The 11,501-nt window shown below is 40.9% G+C and overlaps 1 protein-coding gene across 1 annotated transcript; it reads left to right on the plus strand.

Moving 5' to 3' along the window:
- Positions 1-202: 202 nt before the first annotated feature.
- LOC126502747 (synaptosomal-associated protein 29-like) lies at positions 203-1,149 on the plus strand. The gene has a single exon (XM_050143977.1). It carries the CDS (start codon positions 261-263, stop codon positions 1,035-1,037), a length of 777 nt encoding a protein of 258 aa, XP_049999934.1. The 5' UTR covers positions 203-260; the 3' UTR covers positions 1,038-1,149.
- Positions 1,150-11,501: the final 10,352 nt, after the last annotated feature.

Genomic DNA, 11,501 nt, shown 5'->3' on the forward strand with positions numbered 1-11,501 from the left:
TTTCAAGGGATCCGACACCCTCACATAGATATACATACAAGCAAAACACCAATGCACATAAAATAAAAATACATAACTCATTAAAAAATTTATAGAAAGCCTTCGGCCGCTCGGTGCGATGGTTGGCTCCGGAGGCAGGGCTGCCGGCCAGTCCTGGCGGAAGTGGCGCGCGCGGCTGCCACCGAGTCAGCCCAACTGGGCTGTCGACCTCACGCCTGGTCGTCTCTACTGCTTCCTAGGTCCAGGCCGTCGCGGACACCATGTCCGGTTACCCCAAAAGCTATAATCCTTTCGACGACGACGTGGAAGATGAGGACACCCGGCCGTCACCGTGGAAGGACGCCCGCGACCCGCCCGACGGGCCCGACGCGCCCATGGACCGTCAGCAGTACCTGCGACAGGAGGTGCTGCGCAGGGCCGAGGCTACGGCCGCCAGCACCAGCAGGTCCTTGGCCCTCACGTTTGAATCGGAGAAGGTCGGAGTCGCCTCTTCTGAGGAGCTGGTCCGGCAGCGAGGAGTCCTAGAACACACCGAGAAGATGGTAGACAAGATGGATCAGGATCTGAAGACAAGCCAGAAACACATCAACAGCTTTAAAAGTGTGTTTGGAGGATTTATCAACTACTTCAAATCCAAACCAGTAGAGACTCCACCTGAACAGAATGGCAGCATTGCCCCTCAGCCCAGCAGCAGATTGAAAGAAGCCATAAATACAGGTAGAGAGCAGAAAAGCAAGTACCAAGCTAGCCACCCAAACCTCAGAAGACTTAATGATGAAGACCCCATCCCCAAAGAGCCCGCTTCTGCTGTGACTACTGATGTTTACCCAAAGAACGCGAGCCTTCGTGCCTGTCACCAGAAGATCGACAGCAACCTAGATGAGCTGTCCATGGGACTGGGCCGACTCAAGAACATAGCCTTAGGAATGCAGACGGAAATTGAGGAGCAGGACGACATTCTTGACCGGCTTACAACCAAAGTGGACAAGTTAGATATCAGTATAAAAAGCACAGAAAAAAAAGTTCGGCAACTCTAAAGAAACTGAAAAAGGAATTCTACTCAGTTGTAATGAAAAGATTCAAAAGCCTCTTTTAAACTCCTAAGGAATGATGTTGATTACACAGTATGTAATTTAACATGTGTGTTCAAATGTGAAAATAAAAAATTATAGAAAAATAAAAATCAAACTCCCAGGTTTTTGTCTCCGATCAGAAAGGTGAAGAAGACACTTCCACTTTGGAAGTCCTGACCCTGCTCCCTGTCTGTTTATCAGGGAATCCGTCTAACTCCTAGTTTCTCAAATATATTATGGAGTATGCCTTAAACAATAGTTAAAGTTAATTTACAGAGAGAACATTCGGCCATACTTCTTTAGTCTCAGTATAGAGAGGAGTAACTTTTCCTAAGACGGACTCTTCTGGCCTTCAATGAAAGCCCAGGAATTAGCAAAGCCCATTCAGGTGATTCTATCAGAGGGTTTTGTGCTTGTCTGGCTAGATTCAGAGAGAAAATTCACCATATCTGGAGAAATGGATGGATTGCTTATCCTTCAAGCAAGTTAAATCCCTTCTAGTTGATAAAGCCTTGAGTAATCAGGAAATGAAGGAGACTAATAGATTCACCCTTGATGAAAACTGACACCCATGTGCAAGTCTGGAAGTGAATTTCCCAGACAAAACTTGCTTGGGTAATGTAAACCAGGCCTAGAAGGTGCCATTTGTATGCAAACAGACTTAAGGATTTAGTGCAATTGCTTTCTGTCCTCTGGATCACAAACAAGATGAGCAGATTTAAAGTGAGAAAGGCTTATCTATAAACCTGGGAGAAAATAGTCCTAGGTCACAGGCACAAAAAGAAGGGAAGGACTTAAAGGGGAAACTCAAACACCTGCCCCGCAGCAGCTCCGAAAGAGGCGGCCCTTGGTTTCTCAACACGTTTGCTCAGCTGCTTTTTATCAAGCTGAGGATAATAGCATCTGAATTTAACTCCTTTTGCACAAACAAGTAATTAAAAAAAGTTCTTCACCGTTGTTTTCTTAGTTGTGTTCCTGTTGCTTGAGACATAGTGACTTTTTTAGAGTAGCTTAGAGATTTGTTACCATACATAAGAAAAATACGCTCAAAAGTCACTTATACATTTTATGGGTAAAATTTTTCTTCTCTAGTACATTTTACTTGTAAGGTTCCCTAACACACACTAGCATACTCAGAACCAAGAAAATGAAGATATTCTCTCAATTTTTAGTGCAGCATTAACCTGAAGTTGAAATGTATTCTACCCAGTCAGGGTACATGAAAATCTTACTAGGAATTTTGGAACGTTCTGGTGGAATTGCTACATGTTACAGGGGAAATGATTGTCCCCTCTTGGGATCCTTAATCTCATTAATAAAAGAAATTAAGAACAGACTCAAAAGGAAGCTTAAGGGAAGCTCTATTAGCACTTAAAAGAAAAACTCAAGGTAGGGAAACTGGAAATCTCTCCACCTCCCTAGAGAAGAAAGGCAAAGAAAAGCAAGAACTCTTTAAGTTAGTTAAACCTCAGAGAAGTCAGCCACATGGTGGAACCGCAACCTCGTAGTGGGTAGGGGACCTTTAAAAAGGAGTAAAGAAGCCCAAAGTCCCAGACAAAACATACTAAGTGCTCTGGCCAGGACCTAGAAGATGGAGACAGAGGAGAGAAAAGAAAACAAACAAACAAACAAAAAACCAACAAAGGGTGATTTATGCCTTTCTGAGTCAGTGCTCATGAAAGTGGGCCAAGCTCAGCAGAATTCATGGAAGCTTGTAGGGACAGTGCTGGGGTGGGATTCTAGGAAGGAAAGGTACACTAACTCACTGGAGGGATAATTTTGGAGAGAGAATTATTCCTCCTAGCTCGTAGCCCTGTGGTTGACCTGTCTGACTGGACTATCTCTTAAGGAAGGGACAACTGTATGTCTCCACCTAGAGGTAGGCTGTATTCTTTGTTGTAGCAGAAATTAATGTGTTGGAGCATTTTGCTGAAAATTATAAAAATTATGGCAGTTTCTGATTAAGAAACAGATCACAAAGAAGAGAAAATATAATGGGAAACATATCTTGCTCTTCAAATGTAAAGGAAAAATGTTTGTCTGTCTGTCTGCCTGGTTGCTGTCAAGTGCAATAAAACCTATCTAGCACGGATTAAACCACATGGAGTCGGATGGCTGTGGTAACTGAGAATACCGGGAATTGGGGAGATTCCAGACTCACTGAACTAGGAAGGAAATGGGCAACATTAGCATGCTTCTTTCCCACATCCTTTTTTTTAAAGTAAAATTTTGCCTCTGCTCATTGAAACCCCAGCTACCACATGAGGCAAAGATAGTAAATCTGCCCATAGCCCTTTCAATGTTTATATCCAGAGGACAAGAGATCATGCAAAATTCAAAATCCGAAGACTAAATCTGACTTTTCTTGTTGGTAGCCTGTGTTCATGGCTGAACCAATAATTCCAGCAAAAGGAGCGAATGCCCTTGATGGGTGTAGCTTTAGCTATAGAATCTCTTCCTGGATGAAGAAAACTACAAGCAGATGGGGTGGAGGGCCAGAGGAACATCACGAACTGAGAAAGGCAGAAATGTGAGCCAAGGACCTGGAGTGCGTTCAAGACCAATCTACTGCAAGCTAGAATAACAATTAGGATGGACTGAAAATGTACTTCACATTACCATTATAATCAGTGCTCTACATGTATAAATCCACTTAGTCTTCATATAGACAGGACAAGGCAGTGGTGAGGGAAGCCAGTAGGATGGTTTTAGGACAGTGGCCTCGAAAGTGAATAGTCCTATGGCTTCCTATCCAAAAGTCAGAACTCTCTTTGGTTCTACAGGCAGATCTATCCTGGCTGGAGGGGAGAGATATCACAAGCGTGTAAGGGCACTCGGGTGCTCTCTGGTTTCTTTTTACCTTTCTTCCCCTCTGATTGGCAATTTACATGAACTCAACTGCCTGGATGCTAGGAGTGAGTGTGTGAACTCCAGTCTAGACCTGTGGGTTGACGGATCAGTTCACCCCCATGCTTTAACCCGGTGCAGCACTATTAGCTTCTAGGTGGTGGCACTTGTGCCAAACTGTCTTTGGGAACTGTTCCTGCCACTTTGGATCTCTGCTTGTTTGGTTTCTCTTAAGCTGTCTTGTATAACCCACGGGAACTCCTTTTTAAAAGTCATATTGTTCATGAAAGTCATCCTTTGAGTAGAGACAGCAAAGGATGCAGAAGCCAATGGCCAAGGGTAGCTTTGGCGGCTGTTGATTTGGTTGTCCTGGACCCTAGTCCCTCAAGTTATTGCTCACCTGAAGTGAGAAACCCTTAATTATAATCCAGGGACTCTCATTCTTTCCAGCCCCAGCTTTCCCCTGTATCACAAAAATATGGTTTCTTTTTTTTTCCCAAAGAGGTAAGGAAATAGACATAAACAGAGGATGAGCAACTTATCAAGTTCATATTACCACAAATACTAAAGGCCAAAGGTCTAGATATTTGCTCTGAAGCACCACATTCCATCATCTCTGCAGAGTCAATAATAGCCCATCACTGTGCATCAGAAGAGAGTGCTTCATCCCAATGCTGGGAGGAGGGAGGCTTCTCTACCTTTTTGTTCACAGAATTCTGACCTGGTAATGCCCAAGTGTATTGAAAGGTTGCTATTAACAGCTTAAGTCTTGGGGTTTTGCAATATAAAAATTAATTTGTTATAACTGCTCATAATAAGTTATAGTATAGGATAGAAAGGTTTGCACAAATCAAGACCCTCGTCCGAGATTGCTGGAGTCTACAAAAAATAACTCCTATCATAGCAGACCTTATTGGTGTGTCTAATGAAGTATGTTGGGGATTCACGCTAAAATTTTATAGCTTTTATCCACAAGGAAACATTGCATTTTATGATAATATTTATTTGAAAAACATGATTTGCAAATTAAGGGCAAAATAAATCGTTCTCATAGTATGGAGGTTATCAATAGTGCAATGCACTAACAGAAGCTACCTCTTGTTTTTTTTTTTTAAATCTAGTGCATGCAAATGCACAAAGGTGTGCGTGCATTTGTGTGTATGTGTGTTTTTGTGTGTGCATGTGTGGTATAAAAGTGTATGTGCATATGTGTGGGGAGATGTCATTGTACATGTGTGGGAACCAGAGTTCAATGTCCACTTTCCCTCTTTAGAGCTCTTTGACTTACTTTTGTTACAAAATCAATCTTTCCATAAACCTGGGAACTTGCTGTTTTGAGAAGACTGGTTGGCCAATGAGCCCCTAAATCTTCTTGTTTCCATTCCTCAAGCACTGGAATTACAGCCTTGAGCTGATTAGTGTAACTTTCATGAGGGTGTTGGGAGTCTGAACACTTTATCTGCTGAGTCACCACCCCACCATCATAAATGCTTTATTTTTAGATCATTTCCTTTATAATTGTTCTTTTGAATTGTAACTCAATTATTAATTTCACCTTGCAGTGCCTGGTGGTGCACTGTTGTAATTCGAGTATTATGGAAGTTAAAGCATAGGATGTAGAAGTCAAGGCCAGCTTGCATTGAATAGCATACTCAGTAATAGCCTGGCCTAGATACCAGAACAAAACAAAATCTTGGTGAATTCTTCAAATTGATTTGTGTAAAACTGTATCTGTGTAAGAGTAGGTCTATCCCTATATACTTACAGAGAAAATCTTTATAAGCAGATAAAACAAATTGGATGGGTCATCATAATGGTGTGTCTGCATTTGACAGGTAAGATTCAATTTTACATGTAAACTTAATTCAGAATATCTATAATCCTATTATGGGTTGTGCCTCTGTACATGATACCATAACAAGTTTATGGCAGCCAGAATGCCTAATACAGCAAACCTTTCTCATAGTCTTTGAGTCTGGGTAGTCCATGATCAGGATGCCAGATTCTCTATTTAGGGTTTGATGATGCTACACCCTCCAGCCATCCTTTCCTCCTTCTCTCTCTCTCTCTCTCTCTCTCTCTCTCTCTCTCTCTCTCTCTCTCTCTCTCTCTCTCTCTCTCATATTATATCACAGTTTTATAATATTGTTCTTTTGTTTTGTTTTCTGTTTTTTTCAAGATAGGGTTTCTCTGTAGCTTTGGAACTAGCTCTTGTATACCAGGCTGGCCTTGAACTCTGAGAGAGCTGCTTGCCTCTGCCTCCTGAGTGCTGGGATTAAAGGCATGTGCCACCACCTCCCAGCTATAATAAAGACACTAATATACCACAAAGACCTCACTATTATCTCCAAGTTATTTCCCAAAGTTCCCATCCCCAATGCAATCACATTTGGATAATTTAAAGGGTCCTGAACTTTTGGTAAGCAGGGCTATGCTCCAAGAGCAGCTTTTACAGAAGTCATCAATGGAAGTAAACCTGGTATGGTTGCTCCTGAGATACAGTTTCTTGTATTTGAACCTTTGCCAGGATTCATTTGCTGAGTTTTGGCATGTAGTTTGTAAATGATACTTTCGGTTAGATTTGGTATCATGTATATTTGTAGATTTTATAGTCATGACTCGCTATGAATTGATATCTTTCTATGTGTCGCACATACTGTGCAAGGTTTAAGTGGTTGCAGCCCATTCTACTGACTATTCCATACACCCCAGACATTTTCATTCTTGGCCTTGATTATTCATTTTTCTAGACATATCTACAGTATGGATATGAGTCTAGGTTACGGGCATTTTTTCCTTTAATTGAGGATTATTTGGTCAAAACATTAGTAGATCTAAATTTTATTAGGAGGCCTTAGATGTCACAAATTTCCAATGTACATGTAGTCATGATGCTCTATTCTATAATGACTGCTATTTTGGATGATATACTTGATCTTACACCTTTTGCTCCAGGGACCTGTGTAGTGACTTTCTTTTACATTTATTCCTGGACCCGCTCTGGAACTGCATATAAGAATGAGTAGTGCAGACTTCTACTTTTAAGGAGCCCCAACAACTCCAGCACTTGCCTTCATAGTACTGGCTCACACTGGGGACTGGATTTTTTGTTTGTTTGGTTTTTTTTTTTTTTTCCGAGACAGGGTTTCCTTGTGTAAGATTCTGGGTATTCTGGAAATCTCTTTGTAGACTAAGGTGGCCTTGATTACAGAGATCAACCTGCTTTTCTCCCCCCAAGTGCTGGAATTAAAAGCATGTGCCACCTCTGGAGCAGGACTAGAATTTTTAATGGTGCCAGTCTATAAAAACCAAATTGTTTCTCTAGTTCTACTCCACACCCTCGTTCCCAAGCAATGGTTTCCAAATCAATTGTAAGTTAACCCAACATATCTTATATATACAGCTAGTAAAAGTATTGGTATCAAATTGACTTCCAGTAATTCTCTACTCAATGAAAATCTTCCTGCGTGACAGTCAAATTTTATTTACTAGAAACATGGCGTTTTGTCTGCAATCCCCTACAGTGGAAGAAGAGGCAGAGTCTTTGGAGGCCTAAAAAAAGAAAAATCAGTTTCAAAGTTAGTTTGAGTTTAATATTAAATGATATTAGGGAAAGAAGAAAAGCTGCCAGAAATCAGTGACTCTTCATTTATAGAGAAGATGTAAATTTCCATCATTATCCACATCTGCTTCATTGAAAAGGTATTCCCTGCACATTTATTAAATTTGTACCTTAAAAAACAATTTTTGACTCTCAGTCTCTTAGTCAAAAACGCTTGCCATTTTCCCTGAAGCAGTGTGTATTTTATTAATTCACACAAATTTCCCTCTCTTGAAATGGGTTAGTGAAATTACATTGCAGAAATACCTTCATATTCAGTTGAATTTAGAAGAGGAAGTGTATTAAATGGTATTAGTTGAATTATTTAATAACACTCTGCCAAATGGATTCAGTCACAAAATAGTAACCTCATCTAAAAATATATATTCCCCTGGCTTTCAAGCATGTATCCTTCTATTTGACACCCACAGCCACAAATGGATATTGCCTTTGCTTGAATCACTCCCCATCCCACCCCCTGGGCTCCAGTTTAGCGATTATACATTAGGAAATGAGGAGTCCAGTTCAATTACTATTCTTGTTTTGCAAACTCTCATCCTGAACTTGAGGGTACGAAGAACACATCTCCTGGTGCCCCTGCATCAAGCAAACGTCAGTTGTCACTGTTGGGGCCATTAACTAGACAGGCCCAAAATAAAACTCAGAACAGAGAGGACATGTCATGCGTTCTATAAATTGTGTGTTCTGAGAACCTATTAAAGCTGACAGGGAAGGGGGCCTGCGGTGGGAGAGTCCCTGATTGCACCGTGTACTTTATTCCCTGTTGACTTTGGTTATGCCACACCTTTCCATTTCCCAGAGAAATAAATTAAAAGTCAGAAGTAATTTGCCTGACGGAGGGTGCAGGTGGAATTTCACTCAGTAGAGCGTTTGCACACTGTGAAATCCAATTTAACCCCTTGATGGGGGGATAGCGTATTTTCTTTTGTTGACAGCTTTGTGGCGGCTAAAATAGGGGCCTGATTAAATAGAGACAGTGAGAGATTGAGGTCTTGTTCTAACAGCAGGGGGATCAAGGCCTCTAATCTTATCTCCCACACACTGAGATGAACTGAGGAACAAGGCAGGAGAGAATAACCTGGCCGTTTGGTACAACAGGAGGGGAAAACACTAAGAACGCACAAAGGAATTATGCGCAGCCATTCCCGAAAGCTACAAACGAGGCACATGGAAATAAACAAGTTGGAATTGCATGCTAAGATGGAAAACGAAAGATAAAACTTTCCTAAACTAACTGAAAAGATGAACTTCGGGAAATGGTTCTGAAAAGATGAATGCTTCGTGATGTGAAGACAGGGAGTTTGAGATGAAGTGACGATATTATAATTTTACTTGTTCTAATTTTATGATTGTGTATATCTAGTGAAAATAATTTTCTGACATATGTTGTACAATTAATGAATCCTATCCAAACATGCCTGTCTTACAAACTCAATAATACTGTTTTGTTTATTCACCAAGTTTTATAGACTGTACTAGCTTAGTCTAGAAATTAATTTTCACCTTTTTACTTGAAGTCTCAGGAAGAATAAAGAAACTAAATTTTTTTATTATTTTATTTATTATTATGTATACAGTATTCTGCCTGCAGGCCAGAAGAGGGCACCAGATCTCATTACAGATGGTTGTGAGCCACCATGTGGTTGCTGGGAACTGAACTGGGAGAGCAGCCAGTGCTCTTAACCTCTGAGCCTCCTCTGCAGCTCAGAAACTAAATTTTATGGCCTACTCCTAATATTCATTTTGCAATTTTATTGGTTTGAATGTAGTACTTGAACTGAGGTGTTGAGTCTAAAGCAGATAACCTGTTGTGTGTTTTGATTGCATTCTGACAATAAAGTTTGTTTTGAATCAGAGGGTGGAGCTACCCACTAACTGACCAAAATTAACTGTAAAGGTTTTGGTGACTGAGGAAGTAGTAAGGCGGGGCTTAGCGAGGAATGGAGTTGGTAGAAAGTCACTGCTGGCTTCTCCACTGCTTCTCTGATCGTTCAGGTTCTTACCCTGATATCTGACTCCTAATCTTTAATTGATAATGAATACTTAGATAAATGCTTCAATAATCTAACAATTATTTTTTCTCTCACAAAACTCTGAAATTTTTTTTTTTTCAGTCAGATACCCAGGTGCTTGCTTTCTGATTTCTCTGGTGCTGAGGTGTGGACACTTCCACACGTACCTTGCAGTAATTTCCCTGCAAGGCATTTCTACCTACTTTGTGCAGGCTCTTCTGTTAATTCAGGGATAGAGTTTGGAAGTAAGAATTGAAGTTTCTATCCCTAAGGGTCTTCATAAGACCTGTAGAATGTGAATAAATATTATGTAAAGTATAGAATCAAATAAATGAGATAGACACGTATGTATGTGTAGAAACAGTACCCTGGCCTGTAGGTTTAAGGAAAATTTTGTTAAAGGTACTTGAGCATTTCCATCTTACTATCTTTCTCATTTACATGCTTGCTTACTTAGTGAGTTAGGTAGATGGTTAGTTCGTCAGTTCAGTGATGAGATAGAATCAGGTACCTGGAACACATTGCCAGGTTCTCTTCCCTTGAGTAACGTCCCAGACCTTCATCCTGCATTTCCACATTTGAGGTTTTATGAGGTCCTGCAGTAACACAAATGGCAGATCTCTAAGAAACAAGGTGGATTAAAGTAGCATTTCCTCAGCTAATTTTACAGCAGAATCTTGTTCCAATGATCCCTGTTCAGCTTTAGTGGTGGATAAACATTATTCTTCCTACGTGACATTCTTTCTGCTGTGAGGATGTTTGGTCCTACAGTGGCTCTGAGCCTACCATAGGATAGGATCGCCTACCCTTGGAAATCAAGGAGCATGCAGATACATGTGCGTGAGGGTTGTTTCCGTCATCGGTATTGCCTAACACATTTTTACATCGTCGGCTTTGATATTCTTCCTACTTTCAGAGTCCCTTGGGGAAATCTCTTCCCACATGAGCTTTCAAGTTACTCGACTTCAGCTCCTGTCATTTCCAGCTTTGCTTTTCAACTGTTAATATTTCTGGAATAAGCAAAACGATTTCATGGGAAATTTACCTTTTTGAATATTCTCTTATGGGAATTTGAGAGTACATATACATTTCGATATTCATTTATGTTGTTTAGTGATTTTTCTCAAAAGAGCACAATATTTCTAACATACATCTCTGTACATACGCTATTGACGACTGAGCCTAGCAACAGTAAAATGAACCCCCGAGTCACACACAGGGTTTCTATAATTGCCCTAACATGGGTAAGAGGAGGTCCCAGAATACAAGGGCACTCGAGATGCCATGGAATTGAATAAGTAGGAATTCAAAAGTTCAGCATCATTTTAAACATTGGCATTACTTATTTCTAAGCCTCGCTTGCTCCACATTCCCATGGGGTTAGTGATTCTTATTTTCATATGCTTATTAATGGGGCCTATACAGTGAAAGAAGTGGGAGGGAAGCCCTTGAGTATGACCTGATGAGAACTTAACTGGGTGGGGTGAAGTGTGTGTCGCAGACATAGAACTCCTATTGAGACAGTGGTTCTGGGTTCTTGCGTCAGGAAGTAGAAGAATGAACTTCATAGATGATGAATTTCACCAACCCTTAAAAAGAGTGAGGTTTTAGAAATGTTTATCATAGGCTCCTGGTTGGGAGCTGAAGAAAAAGCAAGCTGGGCTTCTATATAGCAGATGCGGGATCCACAGCTGGGGCGTCTATGATGCTTACCGTCTGGGGACCTTTTCTAGAACTTGTGACGGAAAGTAGATGGAAGTACAAGGAAGAGCTGTTTAGTTCAGTGGGTCCAACTCTGTTGTCCATGTGTCTTTCTATCCTGGCGGCTGCACTGGGGTTCTGGCACATATCACTACCTCTGACAAGAATATATCTGGCATGTCTCTCTGGCCTCTATCCAGGGACAAAACTGAAACCAGAACAGGAATCGGTATCTCTGGCTGGAAC

Source organism: Alexandromys fortis, unplaced genomic scaffold (genome assembly GCF_014885135.2).
Source record: "Alexandromys fortis isolate MF-2015 unplaced genomic scaffold, M_Fortis_MF-2015_v1.1 scaffold_1, whole genome shotgun sequence".
Classification (NCBI taxonomy): Eukaryota; Metazoa; Chordata; class Mammalia; order Rodentia; family Cricetidae; genus Alexandromys; species Alexandromys fortis.